This window comes from Nyctereutes procyonoides, unplaced genomic scaffold, assembly GCF_905146905.1.
Source record: "Nyctereutes procyonoides isolate TBG_1078 unplaced genomic scaffold, NYPRO_anot_genome, whole genome shotgun sequence".
NCBI classification, from domain to species: Eukaryota; Metazoa; Chordata; class Mammalia; order Carnivora; family Canidae; genus Nyctereutes; species Nyctereutes procyonoides.
In genome coordinates, this window is record NW_026575160.1 from 33,224,950 (window position 1) to 33,245,887 (window position 20,938).

The window sequence follows — 20,938 nt, forward strand, 5'->3', positions numbered from 1 at the left end:
CGGGGCGCAGGTGACGCCTCTCGGAAGCATTCCAGGTCACCGGGTCGGTGAGGCGAGGCCAGGCCGTGCTCGCCCTCGGGCCTCTGCCAGGGGTCCTCTATCCTGGGAAGCACTGGGTGACTCAGTTTCCCAAACTGCCAGGCGCCAAGCGTTGTCTGGCTTCCCAAGTCTGTGGCTCCAAAGGGCCGGCGGCTGGAGCCTATGTTCTCCTGCACCAAGAGTTCCCATCACTTCCTTTGGGCCTTGTCTGGGCTCCTGAACCCGGGGGGGGGGGGGGGGGGGGAGGGCACCCTGTCCTGGCAGAGCCCCAGGGCTGGGCCCTCGGCGGGCGAGCGAGCAGGGGTTAGGCCGTGCCTTGGGTGTGTGGCCCGTCCGAGGCCCGGGGTAGGGGCGCGGCCTCCCCTTGCGGGGCGCCCCGCCGAGCCCTGGGGCGCCCCAGCCCTGCCCTCCGCCTGCACCTCCGCGTCCCTGGGAACAGCGGGCCCCCAAGGTCGCGGCTCCCGGGCTCCGGGTAGCGCCCCCGTTAGCGCTCTGGGTTAGCGCGCCCGGTTAGCGCCTCCCGGTTAGCGCCCCCCGTTAGCGCCCCCCGTTAGCGCCCTGCGTTAGTGCCCCCGGGTTAGCGCCCCCGGGTTAGCGCCCCCCGGTTAGCGCCTCCCGGGTTGGCGCCCCCGTTAGCGCCCCCGGTTAGCGCCCCCGGTTAGCGCCCCCCGGTTAGCGCCCCCGGGTTGGCGCCCCCGTTAGCGCCCCCCGGTTAGCGCCCCCGGGTTAGCGCCCCCCGGTTAGCGCCTCCCGGGTTGGCGCCCCCGTTAGCGCCCCCGGTTAGCGCCCCCGGTTAGCGCCCCCCGGTTAGCGCCCCCGGGTTGGCGCCCCCGTTAGCGCCCCCCGGTTAGCGCCCCCCGGTTAGCGCCCCCCGGTTAGCGCCCCCCGGTTAGCGCCCTGCGTTAGTGCCCCCCGGTTAGCGCCCCCCGGTTAGCGCCCCCAGTTAGCGCCTCCCGGGTTGGCGCCCCTCGTTAGCGCCCCCGATTAGCGCCCCCCGTTAGCGCCCCCGGTTAGCGCCCCCGGGTTGGCGCCCCCGTTAGCGCCCCTAGTTAGCGCCCCCCGGTTAGCGCCCCCGGTTAGCGCCTCCCGGGTTGGCGCCCCCCGTTAGCGCCCCCGATTAGCGCCCCCCGGTTAGCGCCCCCCGGTTAGCGCCCCCGGTTAGCGCCCCCCGTTAGCGCCCTGCGTTAGTGCCCCCGGGTTAGCGCCCCCCGGTTAGCGCCTCCCGGGTTGGCGCCCCCGTTAGCGCCCCCGCGGCGCGGGACCTCGGGCCAGCTGTGCGCCGCCCGCCGCGCCCCGAAGCCGAAGCTGAAGCCGCCGCCGCCGGGGAAGGGCGGGAAGGAGCCGGGCAGGGACCTCTCCGGCCGCTCCGCGGGGGCGCCAGGGCGCAGGGACCCCGGGGCGGCCCCAGCCACCTCCCGCGGCGCCCCCGCCGCCCTCCCGGCGGGTCGGGGCGCCCCCGGGGCCCAGCGCGCAGGGTGCGGACGCGCCGTCCGGGGCAGCGGCCCGGCCCCCCGCGGAGGCGGCGCAGCCAATGGGAGCCCGAGGCCCGGCAGGACGGGGTGCGGGGCCAATGGGGCTCGGGGCGCGGCCGCGGCGGGGGGGCGGGGCGGGGGCCATGGAGGCGCCGCTCGCGCCGGCACTTCCTCCCCGACCCCGGCCGCCCGCCGCCCGACGGCCCCGCTCGCCGCCCCCCGCGGGGAGGCCGCCGCTCGCCTGGCCTCGGCCGCCTGCAGGGAGAGCGCGCGACCGCCTCCGGCTCGGGGGGCGCGGAGCGGAGCGCCGGGGCTGCGGGGCGCGGGGCCATGGGCGGAGCGGCGCTCCCGGGGCCCGCCCGCCTGTGCGCGCTGTGGGCAGCCCTGCTCGCGCTGCTGCTGCCCGGCGGAGCCCGGGGCGACTGGATGTGAGCGCGGGCGGCGGGGCGGGCGCGGGGGCCGGGGCCGGGGCCGGGGGTCCGCGCGCAGGGCCGGCGGGGTCGGGGTCCGCGCGCAGGAGCGCAGGGGCGGCGGAGGCGGGGTCCGGGTCCGGGGGTCCGGGCGCAGGGGCGCCGAGGCGGGGGCCGGGGCCGGGGTCCGCGCGCAGGAGCGCAGGGGTGGCGGAGGCGGGGTCCGGGGTCGGGGTCCGCGCGCAGGAGCGCAGGGGCGGCGGAGGCGGGGTCCGGGGCCGGGGGTCCGGGGCCGGGGGTCCGGGGCCGGGGGTCCGGGCGCAGGGGCGGCTCTCTGCGGGGCGGGGGTCGGGGCGGGGGTCGGGGCGGCTGACGCGGCCCGTCCGCAGGTGGCTGGGCGTCGCGCCGTTCGGGGCCCCCGAGAAGCTGGGCTGCGCCGCCCTGCCGCTGAGCGGCCGCCAGCAGGAGCTGTGCCGGCGGAAGCCCCACCTGCTGCCGAGCATCGGCGAGGGCGCGCGCCTGGGCATCCAGGAGTGCCGGAGCCAGTTCCGACACGAGCGCTGGAACTGCCTGCTGGCCGCCGCCGCCGCCGCCGCCCCGGGCGCGGGCCCCCTCTTCGGCTACGAGCTGAGCAGCGGTGAGTCGCGGCGCGGGGCGCGGGGCGCGGGGGGCGGGAGGGGGCCGCCCCGGGAGGGCGAGCGGGGGCCGCCGCGGGCCGCGAGCGGGAGGAGCTGCAGGTGCGCCGCCCGCGGGGCTCCCGGGACGGGGCGCGGCGCCCGGCGGGGGGCGCAGGACACACCTGGCCGCCCCCCCCCCGCCGCCCCCCTGCGGGCCTCCCGCCGTCCCGCAGCCGCAGAACCGGGCGCCGCAGGGGTCCCCGCTGCTGCCGTCCGCGCGCGCCCCCCCGCGACCCCGACCCCGACCCCGCACCCCGCGTCTGCCCCGGGGCCCCGACCCCGCAGGAGGGAGACGGAGGAAGGAGGAGGAAGGCCCAGGAGAAGGAACAAGGAGGGGAAAGGACGGAGAAACGAGGAGGCGGAGAAGAGAGATGAAGAAAAGTCCCAGTTGCTGGAATGCGAGGCCGTCAGCCGCTGGAAAGGGTTATCGGCCCCGCCCGGGAGCCTGCGACCCACTCGGCTCCTCACATCCCAGGGGACCAAAAGGTCACCTGCTGAGTCTCTTCCAGCCCCTTTCACTAATGTCCTAATGGGACTTTAATTCGCAGACGTTGCAGCTCAAGCCTTATTGCAGGTGTGCTGAATCCACACTCGATCATCTTCCAGGACGTCTCTTTTTTTATTTTTTCTGGTGACGTTTCGATTCTTTCACTGTCTTTAAGCCTGTAAGAGGATTAGCTGCTATCATATAAAATACTTAGGTGTTTTGTATTAATATGTGTGATTGTTATTTATAACGCATTCTTAAAAAAAAAAGAAAAAAGAAAAAAGACCAGTCTTTGATATGAAAGTAAACTGTGACATCTACTGACCGCTTTGGCCTTTACTTAACTCTAGTTTGCGTTGAGATACGTATTATTTATACAAACAAACAAACAAAAAATCACAGCAGATTTTTCGGCGTGTGTTTCGTGAAAACACATTTGAAATTTAAAGATGAGCGTAATCTGGACTCTTTTGGGGCATCGTGTTACCATTTGCCGTATCCATGCAAAGGATTTTAAATTCAACACGGATTTGAACTTCTATTTAAATTCAACACGGATTTGGACTTCAGTTGTCTATTAAGCACTAACGGGGTGCTGGCATCCATTTCAAATGTTTTAAATGAGCGGATGATTCTAAGGACAATTTATGATATGCAATATATAAAAATCCCCCCCCCCAGAGTGGAATACTGAAAATTAATGTCGCCTTTTTAAAAGACTAAAACAATTTGAAATTGTCCTTTATAAATACATGCTCATTAAAGCGTCTATCGAAAGCAATCGAAAAATCACTTCCCTGCTAAGAGGATAAGTAGGAAGATTTGTTATGGACAAAACCAGACAGAGATACGGCTCTTTCATTCAGCAATTTATGTTTTGTTCTAGGCACCAAGGAAACAGCATTTATTTATGCTGTGATGGCTGCAGGCCTGGTGCATTCTGTGACCAGGTCATGCAGTGCCGGCAACATGACGGAGTGCTCCTGTGACACCACCCTACAGAACGGTGGCTCAGCGAGCGAAGGCTGGCACTGGGGGGGCTGCTCTGATGATGTCCAGTATGGCATGTGGTTCAGCAGAAAGTTCCTAGATTTCCCCATCAGAAACACCACAGGAAAAGAAAGCAAAGTACTGTTAGCAATGAACCTGCACAACAACGAAGCTGGAAGGCAGGTATGTATGAGAAACTGGAATGATACCTCATTGAGCCTTTAGTAAATAACACTGGGATGACACTTCTGAGTGAATCAGTCCAAATGCCTTAAAAAACATATATTTGCAGTCTAAGAAATATACGTGTCATGCATATGTGTGATATATACGTGTTTATTGTACGTGTGTAACGTTTGCATTGATTTAGTTTAAGTCCTCCTCCATCTGATAGGAGTCGAATCTCATTATAGGCTCTATTGGTGATTTTGTATTTTGTATACCCAGAGCACTGAATTATAAAATAATAGATGTACACATACGTTTTTGGGTCATTTTGTTCCATCCCCTTAGCTGGTTAGTGAGAGAGCCAGAATAAGATCTATAGCATCTGCCTTTCTAATGGGACTGAATAAGATTCCATCCCAAATTTGAATTCTGATCTTTTAAAATCTATTTTTAGTGGGCAGTGGCTCCTAAACATGTTACCAATTTGTCCTTACATTCTCTAGCAAACATTCTTGAATACCTCCGGGAATACACATCTTTTAACTAACATTTTGGTAAAACAAAGGCTTTTTTTTTTTTTAAAGAGGATTCGTTATTTTATTATAAAATGAAATAGATGCATTGTTACAAAACGATCAATGCAGGTAAGTGTAAAGAAGCTATGGATATATAAGATGTATGGATAATTTAAGTACATATTAAAGATTGAGGGATAGACAAGTTTAAAGAACCACCATCTAACGAAACTCTTATGAATTCTGGTTTTTCATACTGAATTTTCTTAAAATGAAATAAATTTGTAGCTTAATTTAACTTTTATTTAACGTTTATTTTAATGAATATTGACACAATAAAGTTTGAGTTCTGCAGCATAGCCGAATTACTTGGCAGTTCGTAGTGATTTTCCTAAAACGGTCAAAACATTTTTACAGATAGACATTTTCTATGCCGTAATAATCTTTCCAGGACAGGAATATCAGCACGTATCCTATATTATTGTAAATATCCAATAATCTGTAAAAGTCCCAGAGCGGTCATTGCAATCTGCCTCAGTCTCCTGAAATAAATTAAAACAAGTATCTGAGTCAGGAATATTTAAAGTTGTATGTTGCATTTGTTTTACATTTTTGGAAAGTGAATAATAAATGGAACCCACTTTGAATAGGTGCAGGTTTCAGCCAGCTTTCTTTACTTAAGCACTCTGGTTTAGAATAAAACCAGAAAACTCCATGAATGTTATTATCACCGGAACACTTCGATTCAAATTTAAATTTTCAGTTCAATTTGAATATTGCTTTTAAATAGCAAAATAGGAACTAGGGAGGTCAGTAAATAGCTGGGTAGGCTTTTCATATTTTTGTTTAGAAATTTTAAAGTGTAACTGAGCACGTTAAAGCAACTCTTGTTTAACACCACAGGTATGCACATGTCCCTTCTCCTTAAAGTTTTGCAGGAAAAAAAAATTCAAAGAATGGGTTTCTGCCTCAATTTAAATATTCTCCGATAAAGGATTTTTGAAATTATTTCTGACACACGACTATGAAAGAGGTTAAATACAGTTTTACATTTTTTAACATGTTCTTTAAAACTCTAGAGTTAAAATGAGAAAGACATTAAAATAAGTCAAATTAGTCAAATTAATATATTTTAAAGACAAACAAAAAACAATTAAATGAATATTTATTATCAATTTGGATCTTAAATCTTCTTTAGTCATTCTTCAAATAATTTGGTAGAGATTTTTAAAAATTTAACTAGAAAACGGAACTTGGAAATTCATGTCATAATTAATTCCCTTGAAGAATGCTTATCCCCAAACTTGTGAGAAGCTTGGAAGCGCTCATCTTTTTATTGGTATCATTAGGCAGCTATTCAGTTTTATTCTGTCTTGTGTGTTGTTTCAAATTAAGTAGCAGTATTTGCCTCTGTAACTATTTGATCTTAAACTATTATTTATATTCTGAGTTTATTAAAAACATGCAACTCTTTAGCCTCAATTTTAATCCACTGTGTTTGTTGGCAAAAACAATCTTCTCACATTACTGGGGTTTCTGCTGTTATTCTAATAATGCAGAAAATAATTCAGCCTATATGTATATATACAGTTTGTTCAAAAGTCAGTGTTCTCTCTACCGAATCTTTTTGTTCCTCATTGGTCTAGATACAATCTTAAAATATCACAAAATATTACCTGGACCGGTGTTTTGGTTGGTCTTTTTTCAGAAAGTATTACAACTGAAAGCATTTTTGTGTTTTTCTTTCCACTGGGTGGCCAAAAACAACCCCCACCCCCATCACCACCATCATCACCACAGCAACAGCAAAACCAACCAAGTTTGCAGGCTATTATCTAACATGGGTGAACCATCAACTCCTTTTTTAAGATTGGCGATTAGGATTTTAATCGAATAGGCATATTCTTCTGGGTAAAGTTCAAGGTCTGCATTCAATTGAGTCGATTTTCCTGGTCTCAAAATCCCAAAATCAAAATGTAGGAAAGCGTTCAGAGAAATGTGGGTACTGGCGCTTAGTAGTGCTGTGAGCAGGATAGATGACTTTCTAACCGCTGACCTTAAGTACTCTGATTCCCACTTGGTTTCTGACACCATTCCTAAAGTTATGACTCCAAGAATAATGTTGCTGAATGCTGATTGGCTCACAGAATGATGTGATGTCTTCCAGGGGCAGAACTTCTGGGAATAATGTGACTTGGAATATTTATGGGTATTTCTTTTGGTGTGCTTAAAATATTTCCATTCTTCCCATGTCCACCTCATAAACTTTTAAGTTTCCCTACCCCATAATTTGTTTTATGATGAGTAACTCAAAAAAGTGGGAAGGGCCCAACCCCAAATGTTCATTGACCTGTTTCAAGAATATTTATAAGTACTTGAACAACACATAAGTGTTTTGCCTTTCAGAAGGTTCAAATATATTTTTGGACTGAATGAGACAAAATGGGTCAGAGGAGTAGGAATTCCACATCCAACCATCCAACCTTATGTCACAGCTTTCCTAAAAACTTAACCAGATCGTTTGATAGTTGACAAAATGAACTGCTCGTAACAAAATGTTCCACAACAGTTTTTTGGGTCACTTCTGTAAACTTTGGATAAAGCAATAGACTGGGAAACAATCATTGCCCGCCGTGTTACCTCAGAGCCAAAATGGTGGCACCAGTCACGCCGTAGCCCAGGTCTTAAGTAGTTCCTATATTTACGTTAAGAGTTACGGATATGTCTTTCCTAGTTCAGTTCATTAGAAGTTTATCAAACCAAAACTTAACACAAAGAGCCCAGTAAATTAAATGCTACCCTCCTAATTGCTCTCCCATAGTTTAAAAATATTCCTCCAAAATGTGCACATCTGTTTGCAATAGTTCACAAAACATTCCTCTGTTAATATCGTTATAAACCCTAACAACTCAACTGGAGTAGAGAAAAGAATTTTCTCATAACCACATGCTACTCAGACGGTTGCTCCCCTCTTTCTTCTCCTGTTAGCAGGAAAAGACTATCACCGCAGCTCAGAATGGCTATTTGACGTTAATCAAGAATCCCAGCCACACGGCCCCAGAACATACCTTTTCGTGGAGTGGTTGTGCAATTTCCTTAGATATACTCCATTTTTCCACTTTGATTTTTCTCTCTTCTACCGAAATTCTCCTGCCGGATATAAAGACTTTATATCTTATGTCACCAACTTTCCTGATACGAGTGAGTGTCTTAACCACGCTGTTTGGTTTTTGGTAAAACTGGGATAATATGTAAGTACATGTTCATCAATGACCTACTGCGGGCGAGGTATTTCTTCCCATAAAACTAAATCAAGTAAAATCATTGATGCGAAGGTGCTCTGAGAAACACTTAAATTCTGCGCTTAAACCGTGTGTGTGTGTGTGTGTGTGTGTGAGAGAGAGAGAGAGTGTGTGATCTACCCTTGAACTCTCCATTTCATCACCTTCTCCGAGTGGTGATTACATTGCTTTATTTTAATCTCTATTTGTCCAAGTTTCTCCCTTAGAGTTTTTTGGGGCTATAATCATTTAAATTGCATGTCAAGTTATTGGCATGCTTCTCCTTGTAGTTTATTTGTCTTTCTGTCCCAGGCTATATATATGATAACATACATGGTAAAAACATATATAAAATAAAATAATATATGCGATAAGATATTTATATGATAAAATATATATGGTAAAAATACTATTTTTATACTTCTTGTTAAGCACAAGAAGATAATGGAATCGAAAGGTAACAGAATACTACGGGAAAATATCATCCCTGGAAAATGTAATCTACTCCAGGTATTTCAAAGATCTTAGTGTTCCTATGGCAGGAAAATCCTCCCCATATTCTTTCTGATCCACATTCCACAGGTTGGTTTCATCAGATTTGAAAATCCGGGTCTCTTTTTATCCATCCAACCTGTGACGTCACGTGTCCCTGGGGACCAACCCTGCTGCGGGCTGAGCAGCGAGAGGAGAACCCCAGCGGGACCGAGGTCCCCCTACCATTGACTCCCACGGCCGTGACTCCTTGGTTCAAGGTGGTCTCTAGTTCTTCCCTCCGATCCAGGTCACCCACGGAGAAGGAGTTAAGTCCGTTCGAGTGAGCTGGCCTAACTCTAACAAGTATTTGGTGAGCGTCTACGCTGTCTCCCGCCAGTTGGCAACACCATTGGTGATGTCTGTACTGGGAGAAGTCGGCCCCGCAGTGAGATCCCGAGCGAGAGGCAGCTTTAAATCGCTAAGCGATGACTGCGAGGAATGCTGATCAGGTTTAAATACACAAACAGACATGCTTAGATTTTTGGCTTTCTTCGGACAATTTGTTTTGTTCTTACCTAGTACTCACCGAGCTCTTTTTCTCCTAATCCGCTGAGCCCTTAAAATCTGAACAAACGTAGGAAGGTGGCGTTCATTTGAACATTTATTTGCCTGGAGACATTTTAAAGAATTGAAGTATTTGTGAATATCAAATGCCGAAAATTTAAGCAAATAAGCCCTTGTGCCATACTTTATTTTTTTGTGCCATACTCTTTGAATCGCTCTCATATCCTCGGAAGGTATCCTTTGCCTGCCTGGAAGGGTCTGTATTTCCCTTATATACAATATAGACCTAGCTACTTGCTTCTCGGTTTTGTGAATTCAAAAAGAGCATATGTGCTCTGTTCTGTAAAGGACGGGGTTTAAATAGTATCCCGTTTATTATTCTAAACGCTAATAAGAAGTATCGAATATTGCACAAATCAATACCATATGCTCTCGCTCAAGGTTGCAGATATTATAAATCGTCCGGAATCCTCCGTCTCACTAGATGGCTCAGAAACTTTCATTTGTTAGGGAACATAACATTCCACAAACATGTCAGCGTCGGGTTTGGTTTAAAATAGCAAAGCGTAGACCCCTGTCATTTTATAGTTTTGATAAGAACCGTAAGTGGAACTTGAGCCGCGAGGTTTTCCCCTTCTTTGGTGAGATTACACACGTAATTTCCAAGCTACCGAGTGGACAGATCAATTTTTCATTTTACCCAGCATGTTGACAGAACAGTCAGCGCGGTAGCTAGTCCTGGCGATTTATTGATCTGCCCTGCCATCCTCTGGGGATTGAAGGAAGCTGTGCTCACCAGCCTGGTGCGTAACAGATGAGAACCTTGAAATTCTTGAAACCTCTGTATTGCTTTTGCCCTGTTAGCCCCCTTTTAAAATTTTCTCTCCGCTCTTCCTCTACCTTCTTCTTCAGGGAGAGGGGACATTTATTCAGACTCGGATGTGGGCCAGGCAGGGGGCTCCTACAGATCTATGTAATTTCATTTAATTCCTGAGTCTGAATAAACCAAACTCAGCGCTTGGAATTGAAAAATCACATACATCTATTATCCCTCTTCTAGGTTAGGATGGTGCTACTGATCCATCAAGAGTAGGGCGTATGTTTCGAATTAATTTTCCAGAAGAGGGGAAGAATGTGCTGGGAGCAACCACACTCTCCAGCCCCTTCTCCTTTTGACCAACTTAAGTTGATTAGTCAGGGTTTCTCACGTGGCCTGTGACCAGAGGATAACATGGTCCCCCCCCTCCCCCCAGGCCCACGGTAGACTGTGATGAACCTGAGAGTGCTCAGTTCCACAGATGTCATGCTCGGATGCCCACCGCGGTCATCTGAGCAGCCTTACGGAGGGGCCACGGCCTGGACCCCGCCTCGGCCTATTCAATCAGACTCTTGGGGGTTGGAGCATCAGTTATTGGTAAAGCTACCCACCCGGATGCTTCTGTATCGCCCTTGTGCGTCCGGGGCGACTGTCCTGCCATTGCTCCCCAAATCTTCACGTGCATACGAGTCACCCCGGAGTCTCCTTTTAACGCAGAGTCTGGGGTGGGGCCTGGGAATCTGCCTTTCTCCCAGGTGAGGCTGGTGCTGCTGGTCGGTGAGTCACACCCTGAGTGCAGGTGATGGCCTCGGGAGCACAGAGGTCGCACGAACATCCTCTCACAGCCAAAATTAAACGAAAAGGAATAAGCGCGGCCTCCCTGGGCTGCCTCTGATACTCCCTGATGACAGGAGCAGCCTGGCCCACCCTAGACCGGGGGCTGCGTGCCGCGGGGTCAGCGCAGGGCGGGAGCACCCTGAGCACCTGCGGAGGCCCTTCCCGCCCGGGCGGCCGCAGGGGTGAGGGTGAGGGGCGAGGCCCGCCGGTGCCCCGCGAGTGACCCCTGTCCATTCCCGCCGCTTGCAGGCTGTCGCCAAGCTCATGTCGGTGGACTGCCGCTGTCACGGGGTCTCGGGCTCCTGCGCCGTGAAGACCTGCTGGAAAACCATGTCCTCGTTCGAGAAGATCGGGCGGCTGCTGAAGGACAAGTACGAACACAGTATCCAGATCTCAGACAAAATACAGCGGAAAATGCGCAGGAGAGACAAAGACCAGAGGCGGATCCCCATTCGCAAGGACGACCTGCTGTACGTCAACAAGTCCCCCAATTACTGCGTGGAGGATAAGAAGCGGGGCATCCCGGGCACGCGGGGCCGCGAGTGCAACCGCACCTCCGAGGGCGCCGGCGGCTGCAACCTGCTGTGCTGCGGCCGCGGCTACAACACGCACGTGGTCAGGCACGTGGAGAGGTGCGAGTGCAAGTTCATCTGGTGCTGCTACGTTCGCTGCCGGCGCTGTGAGAGCATGACCGACGTGCACACCTGCAAGTAGCCGCCCGCAGCCTGCAGCCCGCGCCCCGTGCCCCGCGCCCCGTGCCCCGCGCCCCGCGGGGAGGGAGGGACGCGCGGCCGCCTGGGGGGCTGGGGGACCCCTGGCCCCGCCCCCGCTGGCTGCCCGGGCCCCGCTGGCTGCCCGGGCCCCGCCTCGACCACGCCCCCAGCCCCTGCTGGCTGCCCGGGCCCCGCCCTCGACCACGCCCCCAGCCCCTCCTGGATGCCCAGGCCCCGCCCTCCGGCCCCCACTGGCTGCCCAAGCCCCGCCCCCGACCTCTACTGGCTGCCCGGGCCCCGCCCTCGGCCCCGCCCCAGCCCCTGCTGGATGCCCAGGGCCCGCCCCCTGGCCCCCAGTGGCTGTCCAAGCCCCGCCCCTGACCTCTACTGGCTGCCCGGGCCCCGCCCTCGACCACGCCCCCAGCCCCTGCTGGATGCCCAGGCCCCGCCCCTCGGCCCCCGCTGGCTGCCCAAGCCCCGCCCCCGACCTCTACTGGCGCCCGGGCCCCGCCCTCGACCACGCCCCCAGTCCCTGCTGGATGCCCAGGCCCCGCCCCCCGGCCCCCGCTGGATGCCCAAGCCCCGCCCCCGACCTTCACTGGCTGCCTGGGCCCTGCTCTCGGCCCCGCCCCTGGCCCTCAATGGCTGCCCAGATCCCACCCCTGGCCCCGCCCCCGCTGGGTGCCAGGCCACGCCACGCCCCCGCTGACTGCCAAGGCCACGCCCCCAGCCCCCACTGGCTGCCCGGACCCCGTCCTCGCCCCTGCTGGCTGCCCTGGCCCCGCCCCTGGGCTGCTCCCATGGCCCCCACCGGCTGCCCAGCGGGCCCCCCACACCCGCTGGCAGCCCAGACCCCACCCCTGGCCCCGCCCCCGCTGACTGTCCGGGCCCCGCCCCCGGTCCCCACTGGCTGCCGGGGTCCCGTCCCTGGCCCCGCCCCCCGCTGGCTGCCTGGGCCCCGCCCCCGGCCCCCGGCCCCCGCCCCGCTGCCCAGGCCCAGGCTGAGCATGCGCAGTCTGGGGCGTGCCTCCGCTGAGGACCTGTGGGTTCCTCCCTTGCTGGTTTGGAGGCATCCATCGACCTTCGGGAAGCTAATCCGGCTCCTGAACAAGCCAAGCCAGGAAGGAGCCTCCGCACAGGACACCTGGTCCAGACTCAGGACGAGGCCCTGGACTGTGGACCTGGCCTGGACCCCTAGCGCTGGGTGGCTAGCAGGCATCTTAAAGACACCTCCTGTAGCAGCAAGGAGCAGCAAACACGAGCTCATGTAGTCTCTCAGTATCTTAGATGCAGAAACCGTACTGCTCGCGCGTACAGAGGATGACAGGTTAACAGAAGTGGTGGATGCTTAGTTTGTCTTTCATGCATTTCAGAAGAAAGGCGATTAAAAAGAATTTCCGTAAGTGATGCAGGATCCCTATAAAGTGTCTCCTAGAGATGTTCAGAGACAAAAGGGAAGACTCCAGACGTAAGAAGTGAAATGTATGATTTGGATTTTAAGTGCCTTTTCACTAGGAGCATTTATCTAGAAAAATCTCAGTAAGACATACAGCAATCTCCTTATCTTTGGTTTCATTGTTAAGATGTAAATTCAAGTTAGTTCATGTATGACGTAGTTGGCTTCATTCTTCAGAGGTAGGCCAGATTCTACTAGGAAAACCCCCAGCTCGGAAATAATGGGGAGGAGAGGGATCTTGAAAGCAGGTGAGAAAATTAAAGGTAACAACACAAAGGGCTCTCATACATTGTAAGGTGAAGCACCCTTTAAATGTGTAAAGACAGTATTTTGTATAGTATTTTGCTAAAAAGAAGTTATATATTTTGTAAATACAGTATTTAAGTTATATGATATATATTAAAACTGAAGACATTTATTGCCAGAGCCCAGGAACTAAGGCAATAAAATCATCTCAGAAATAAGATTAGCTTCTGTTTCTTTTCATACTATTAACTCTGACTTTTTTTAAACATTGAAAAAGAAGTTGAGTAGTTAGTCATATGAATGTGTTTTTCTTGTCAAAATGACAGTTTTACATGTTATAGATTAAAATATGCTGCAGACTATCGAGGAATTGTGTTATTTCAGCAGATCAGTTAAGCTCTGCTTTTAATTAGTTACGTTTAACTTGTAAGGTTATTATAATAAATTATGCAGTAGAAGTGTTAACTGGATAAAAGAATCTAAATCAAAATAACGATCAATTTGTGAATCTGATATCCCGGATATTTATTATATAGTATGTAATGCTGCATTTCCATGTGAATGTTGAACGGGCTTTCTGAGCTTGGTATTCATGCATGTATATTCATCATATTTTACAAGGTTCCTGGTAAAAATTACCGGGCTATATTTAAGGTTGTGTTTTAATGTAAACACTTATGTTTTTTTTTAATGAATTGTTAAATATTTCAGTATTATATAGGAAAAAATTTTCTAAATTCAGAAAGGACAAAAGAAGAATATTCCTTTTCTTATAATGAGCTAAAGAAATGTTTCCTTGTCCAAAGGTCTCATTCTGTTGCTTTTCCATTTTTATTTACCCGGGCAGAGCAATTGTTTGTGAAAAAAAAAAAAGAGCAAACCCATGGAAAATGTCTCAGGCCTGCCTAATCTTAAATTCAAGGCAAAACATTTCATTGTGACTCTTAAAGTTTAACCAGAAAGATATTATTTATAAACGAGACACTCAGAAGTGACAACTGAATAAATACAGTGCTTATTTAAGAGAGTAGTTTGCCAATCTTTAGCATCCGTTGATCAGAATGACCTGAGAGACACTTGTTTTCATGTCTTTGTGTGTGTGTGCAGTAAATCTACTCTGTCTGCATTGAAAATAAGCAGGTTTTTTTTTTTGTAAAGCTAAAGAAGAGTTCCCGTTGGCAACCAATTGTGTCTACTAACTAGAAGGGGCTTCGTGATTACCTTGCCAACGTGTGGGGAGAACCCGGCGGCCTGCCGGCTCCGAGCGGGTGGCCCAGGCCGTGTGTCCGGCTTCTCCTTGTGCCCCCGGCCCCCCACCAGCACCAGCGCCCGAGCCATCCTTGAGCTGGCCCTGCACCTGCCCTGCCCGTCGCCGCACAGGCCCCCGGGGCCACCAGCGAGAGCCCCGGCCTGAGCTGCCTGGGGCCCCGACCGCAGCCTGGCTCAGCGGCGTTGGAGGGACCGAGCCGTGGGGGCCCTGGGGGGCCTGAGCCATGGCTGGCTGCAGGGGGGCTCTGCCGAGAGCTCGCGCTGGGTCCCCCGCCTCGGCCGCCAGCTGCACCTGCAGTGTCTCCCCCCCCCCCCGCCAGCCGGCTCCCCCGCTCCCTGAGCCCTCGGGCCTCGCCTGCCCCATGCCCCGTCCTGAGGACACGGCCACGTCCCTTCCCGGGTGCTCCCGGAGGAGACATGGAAAGCTGCCTGGGTTTTGTGGTTTTGCGGCCTCACCCCGCGCCCAGCGAAGGCCCTTCTGGGTCTCCCTGGCCCGGCTGGTGACTGTGTCGGTCACTAGGGCCCTGGAGGCCGGGCTCGGGGGCCAGAACATGAGCCCCGGGAAGGAAGCACGGGGCAAGGCTAACTCAACCCCACAGCCGGAGAGGAGGGAAGGGTGATCCACGGGGGAAACGGGGGGCAGCGTCGAAGGGCGCCTGGGTGCTGGGCCGCACAGACGAGTCACGTCCCCCTCTGGCGATGTGCTTGACACCGGCCCCTGGGTCGCGCTTCCAGCCAGATGAGTTATGTATGACGGCTGAGTACACCGCGGCTTCATCTGCTTAAATGCCCCTTGTGACACGAAAGGGGTCGAAGGGGAGGGCAGGTGCTCCGCTGTACTAACTCTCCACCTGGGAGTCCAGCTGTTTGCGAGCTGGGAACCGCCTCCTACGGGCCGGGCTAAGAGGTGGGGATGCTGGGCTGAGCGCGCCCCGCCCCAGCCCCAGAGAAACACCGAATGGCCTGTCACCTCCGGAGAGAGAAGTTTCCTAATTAACACATGTCGCTGACGGGCGTGTTTTACAAAACGTTAGAAACACTTTAACGTCTGGCTGGGGATCCCTGGGTGGCTACGCACCTGCCTTCGGCCCAGGGCGTGACCCTGGGTCCCGGGATCGAGTCCCGCGTCGGGCTCCCTGCATGGAGCCTGCTTCTCCCTCTGCCTGTGTCTCTGCCTCTCTCTCTCTCTCTCTCTCTCATGAGTAAATAAATTCTTAAAAAACAACAACAACAACACTTTGATCTGTCTGAATATAAACATTTGCATTATTTCCTTATTCACAATCTGGATGATAGTTGTTTTGTTTCTGTTTTGAAAGACACCAGTTATATTTACAACAACAATAGAATTCAATGATTTAATTAGATGCTATGACCCTGTGTGTTTTTGCAGCTTCGTAGCCGTGTGACATTCACAGGAGGTATCTTAGAAACACACTTTAACGTTGTGAAACTAGCACTGGTATGTTCGGTTTTTACTTAGTTTAAAATCTGGAACCAGGAAAGCTTTCCATCACAGTATTTGTTTATAGGCAATTTGAGGAGCTGCTGGTACTTGTTGCATCACATCCCGAAGGCCACCGGACACTGCAGAGTCCCAGCCACCATTCGGAGTCAGTTAGTGGTACAAGCACGAGGATCCACTTAGCTGCCTCCAAGAAGAAAACTCCAAATCCTATCCCCGGGAGCCCCGAATCCTCCTCAAGAGGAGTCCTTCTTAAGGGAAGTTGGCGAGGGGGCCTTGTTTCAGTCTTTGTTTTTTTAATTTCAGTTTCACTACAGACCAGATGTCATAAAGTCATAACATTTCTTGGAGTCGGGGTATGAGGTGAGCTGAGGAGGACAAATGCAAGTGGCCCAGCATCAAAGGGGACACGGTGGTCCACCGGGGACTCATTTCCTTTGCAACAGAAAATAACAGCAAACACTTCGCTGGCACTCAGCGTTTGCCAGGCACTCCCCCAAGTGACTTCTACGTAGGAATCGGAGTCTAGAACTCACCAGGAACTAGAAGGGAGAGAGCTGCCTCTTGACTTCTAAGCTCCAAGGGATTTAAGATTCCCCGTGGCTCACAGTTGGTTTATGCGGGAGCCCAACCATCATTCCAAAAGGAAATGACGAGGGGTGAAGATCAAACTAATTTAGTGCGACATTAAATAAATACCTACATCCTTTTTATTGTCGTGCTTACAGCCAATTGTTACATAAGGTGTCATTTTTAATACACCGATGAAATTTACCGCGGGTAATGATTTACATTCAAATCCAAAGCAAAACCACTAGAGGTGGTTTGCATGATTAAGGACAAAAAAAAAAAAAAAAAAACCAAAAAAAAAAACCAAAAAAAAAAAACCTCTAGAAACAAAATTGAGATCGAAAAGACAGCCTCTGCCCTTGACTGTAAAGGGAAAGTAATAATAAATGTGGACCAAGGCAACACAGGCTGCAGTTCCATATGTGACTTCCTTTTTTTTTTTAATTTATTTATTTATGATAGACAGAGAGAGAGAGAGAGAGAGAGAGGCAGAGACACAGGCAGAGGGAGAAGCAGGCTCCATGCAGGGAGCCCGATGTGGGACTCGATCCCGGGACTCTAGGATCGCGCCCTGGGCCAAAGGCAGGTGCTAAACTTCTGAGCCACCCAGGGATCCCCCATATGTGACTTCCTAATTTGCAGAGTAAGTGAAAGCATCTGATGGACGTGTGAGAATGGAAAAACAGGAGAAGTGGGGGGGTGGAGGGCTTCGGGGCCCCCTCAGCCTCAGGGAGGCTCACCTCCATAGGGGGCAAGGAGCCTCCCCTTCGCATACTGGTAAATCAAACCATCCTAAACACGCCCATAACCACTCAGTCCTGTTTAGCCAAGAAGAAGGGTGGCCTCTTGTCGCCAATTTTCCTTTGATAAAAGAGGAATGTCACCAGATGTACCTGCCCACCTGCTTTGCCTGCTGACCTAAGCCCCCCTGGCTGTGGCCCCCCTGGCCTTCTGTCTTACTGGCTTCCGGCTGGCAGTGCTGCCCGGGTCCCCTGTCACCTCCTCCCAACTGTACCCACTCTGCCCCTGGCCCCTCTAACTCTGTCTATAGGACACTGACTGTGCTTAAAAAAAAAAAATACACCTTCCACTCTTCACTAAGGAAAGGTGTGAATGTACAAAGTGATGTCAGTAATTACCTATTTGTTTCCAGTACATAATCCATAGTTTTCTTTTTTAAAAAAGTTTATTTTTTGGTGAGTTGTATGGTTTCTATATCCCCTCAGCTTTACTGAGGTATAACTGACATATAACACCGTGTGCGTGTAAGCGTCTGTCCATTGAGGCTCATCTCAAGCTCCCGGGAAGACACCGCCCGCGTGCTCCTAGTGGGTTTGTACAAGGCAAGCCAGCAAAATGGAAAACCTGAAAAAGTGCATATGATGAGGCCTCTTCAGCGTGCCCCCTACTTAAGGGTACGGGCTAAATACCTTCACACGCCCGAAGATACGTCTCACTGGCTCAGAATGAGAAGTTCTCTGCTGTGGGCGTTAACCCTTTTTCTTTCCCCAGATGCCCACTTCATCATTTCTTGAGAAACTAAACTTTGTTGCTGGAGAACTGCAATCTCCAACGTTCATCTGTCACAACTGTAATTGTGTCCTTGCCTGACACATCGGATGCTCTAGAATTACAGGGAACTTCCCCCACACAGACGATTTCCATGACCGAATGTGAACATGCCCTTGTAAGGTGTTCACGGTTCCGCAAGAACTGGCTTCCAAGCTCACTCCTAGGTCACAAGTTTCCAATTTCTGTAGAAGTACGAGCTCCCTGACTGATGTGAAGCCTCCGGGCCTCTCCCTCAGAGACGACGGGAAGCCCCACGGGGCAGGCTGCACACCCACACCCGGGGGAAGGGGCCCAGTGTTGGCTCACCAGGCCTGAGGAAATTCTCACCTGCTGACCCTCCCATGTCTGCTACGCAGGCCCCACCGCCACCGCCACCCCCACCGAGAACGCAGCTCTCGGGCACCACCGCCTTCTCCTCCGGACGTGCTTCTAACTCCGTCAGCATCATTTGCTTCTAAATCTCTCCTCTGCTCAGAGCGTGGACTTACAAGACGTTTCCCTCACAGGCCCTCTCTGTTCTGGCCAAATAAAGCACAGGGCACTCCTCTAATCAGGCTCTCGGTACTCGTGGGTACGCAGGAGCTAAACGTTTTTGGAAGCTGGAACTTAAAACAATCGACAAGATTTCCATGTTAGGATGAGCATCTGTGCGTGGTCGAATAAGCTGAGAAATTCACGTGACGTTTTAGGACCAGAGAACGTCCCAGGCGCAGACTGGGCTCTTGAGCACAGGCTGCTTTCCAGAGGTGGGCGTTTACTCTCCTCCGCTCTGAGGGGCGTCCCCACAGGAAACAGAGCAACTCCGCTCACATTCTGCTACCGACACTGAGGCAAAGACTTGGGGGAATCACCGGCTCCGGTACTGAGCTCGTCCACGGGCATGCCGGATCCCAGGGGCAGCGACAGCAGCGCGCACAAGCAGGACAGCACACGGTGGCCCGAGGCGTTGCTGGAAACATGTTTGAAAGCCAAATGTACAAAGTTCAAATAGTGGATTTACTGTTAGAGGGAAAGTGTTGATCTCAGAAAGGCAAAAACGTTTCAAGACACTCGAGACATCCTTCTCTTCCCTGGCCACACTGCTGGTGGGTAAGAGCCTCCACAGTCCCCCCGTGCGGGAGGGCGCCTGCAGGGCCCCAGCCTCTCCTCCGACCCGAGGGCTGTCCCGCCTGGCCCTGCAGCAGGAGTGGGGTGGACGGGAGCAGCCGGTTAGGAGCAGGGTCCCAGGTCTTATGTTCTGTGCTCTCCCAGATGGGGGCTTCTCCCCTGTGTGCTCCCCCATGAGGCTCATCAACTAGCGGCCTCCGCGAGAGGGAATCGGAACACACTCACCGCCGCTGGCCAAAGTCACACGCTTTTGCACGCCTTCCCCTCCAGCTGGCACGGCAGGCACAGCTCTTTCATGGGATCGTTTGGATTGCAAGCTGCCTGGAGCCGACAGAAGCCCCGACCCTGCGTGTGAGAAGTAGTCGGGTGTGGGTGCGGGTTCAATGAGCGCAGGGGGGCAGGGTCAGATGCTTAGGGCGGGGAGAAGCTCGGGTGAGGAGCGGCATCCTCGCCCTGGCCTTCCCGCCCCAGTCATCCCGTGGCTCCTTTTGGGTGGGCGACCCAGTCTGTTCAGGTTGCTAGAATAAGCAAGCCCCCATACTCGGGGGCTCATAAATAACAAGAAATTCAGTTCTCACGATCCTAGAGGTTGGAGTCCAAGACCAAGGTGGTCGCGGGTTGAGCGTCTGGCTTCTTGGTTCACGTGTTTTCCTGCTGTCGCCTCACATGGCACAAGGGGCAGGGAGCCTCTGGGGTGTCTCTGATGAAGGCTCTACCCTCCGCCCCTGATCACCTCCCAAGGGCCCCTCCACGCTGGGCGCTGGCAGGACACAAACATTCAGGCCGTAGCGTTTGGAAGATGGGATCGGGAAGCTTACGGAGGCTGCTTCACTTTTTGGCTGCAACATCACTAGCGTCCGAGAGGCGAGGGCAGCAGCAGTCCCAGCAGCGCACCGGGCGAGCGTGTGCCAGGCACCCGGCGGGGGGGAGGACGCGCTTCCACCAGTTCCTTGTGGACTCGTCGGCCAGAGGGACACGCAGGCAGGCAGGTCTGTTCTCTCACCAACCCCGCCACCGTCTCCACACACAGCACACTCCTCTTCGTGCTTTGAGGCCTCTTTTCTCTGGCGATCGAGTAAAAGACGGGCTACTGACCTGGAGCGTCAGGAGCTTGCAGGTTCATCCCTTTCCCCGAGCCCAGGGCCACCTCTACCCACGTGGTCTAGCTTCCCTCCATGCTCAGTGCGCCCCAGGGAGGAGTACTTCATGCAGAGCTCAAGCGAGCTGTTTTCTGCTTTTTGAAGTAATCTCAACGCCCAGTGTGGGGCTCGAGCTCACAACCCCAAGGTCACGAGCCACTTGCTCTACTGACTGGGCCAGTCAGGCGCCCTGAACAGCGGTGAGTAAGGGCAGCCAGTTGTACCTCGAGCCAGCTGCTGGGAGGGTGGCCTCCCCCGTGGGGAGTGTGTCTATAAAGTGCCCGGGACACGAGGCAGGAGGAACCTTTCTTGCGTCTCTAACCGACGGCCAGCCAGTCGTTTCTCCGTCCCAGAGGAGACATCCTAGCGTTAAAAGCATTTCCTCCATGGAGGTGCCCTCCAGCCGTCGGCACGCTCACTGGATTGCAGGAAGGTTCTGGCCGAAGAAGCCCCAGGTTGCTGGATGGGGCCTCCCCGGGCCGCAAGCCGCCTAGCGCCCACTGCCACTCCAGGCCAGGCCTGCTGTTGGGGCTCTAGCTAGCTCGGACATGACGGGAAGCCCAAGAAGGAGGGTGGGGGAGAGGGGACACAAGCTGCGGGGTGGGCCTAGGGACACGGCGGGGGGTGGCTTTGAGGGGGCTGGGGATTAGCTATCGGCATGTGACGGTCA

The 20,938-nt window shown here is 53.2% G+C and overlaps 1 protein-coding gene across 2 annotated transcripts; it reads left to right on the forward strand.

Annotated features, from left to right (window-relative positions):
• Positions 1–1,705: 1,705 nt before the first annotated feature.
• WNT16 (Wnt family member 16) lies at positions 1,706–12,333 on the forward strand. 2 transcript variants are annotated; one of them, XM_055314859.1, is made up of 5 exons: positions 1,706–1,939; positions 2,311–2,558; positions 3,972–4,258; positions 7,747–7,959; positions 10,981–12,333. In XM_055314859.1, exons 1-5 carry the CDS (start codon positions 1,842–1,844, stop codon positions 11,443–11,445), a joined length of 1,311 nt encoding a protein of 436 aa, XP_055170834.1. In that variant the 5' UTR covers positions 1,706–1,841; the 3' UTR covers positions 11,446–12,333. The 2 variants fall into 2 exon arrangements, with proteins under 2 accessions (XP_055170834.1, XP_055170835.1); XM_055314860.1 differs by lacking the exon at positions 7,747–7,959.
• The last annotated feature ends 8,605 nt before the right edge of the window (positions 12,334–20,938 follow it).

What these genes read in the sequence shown, in the direction of transcription:
- WNT16 (XM_055314859.1), top strand. Translation starts at nt 1,842, where the DNA reads ATGGGCGGAGCGGCGCTCCCGGGGCCCGCCCGCCTGTGCGCGCTGTGG. An exon ending in GGAGCCCGGGGCGACTGGAT is followed by an intron (nt 1,940 to 2,310) that starts GTGAGCGCGGGC and finishes GCCCGTCCGCAG; the next exon opens with GTGGCTGGGCGTCGCGCCGT. An exon ending in CGGCTACGAGCTGAGCAGCG is followed by an intron (nt 2,559 to 3,971) that starts GTGAGTCGCGGC and finishes GTTTTGTTCTAG; the next exon opens with GCACCAAGGAAACAGCATTT.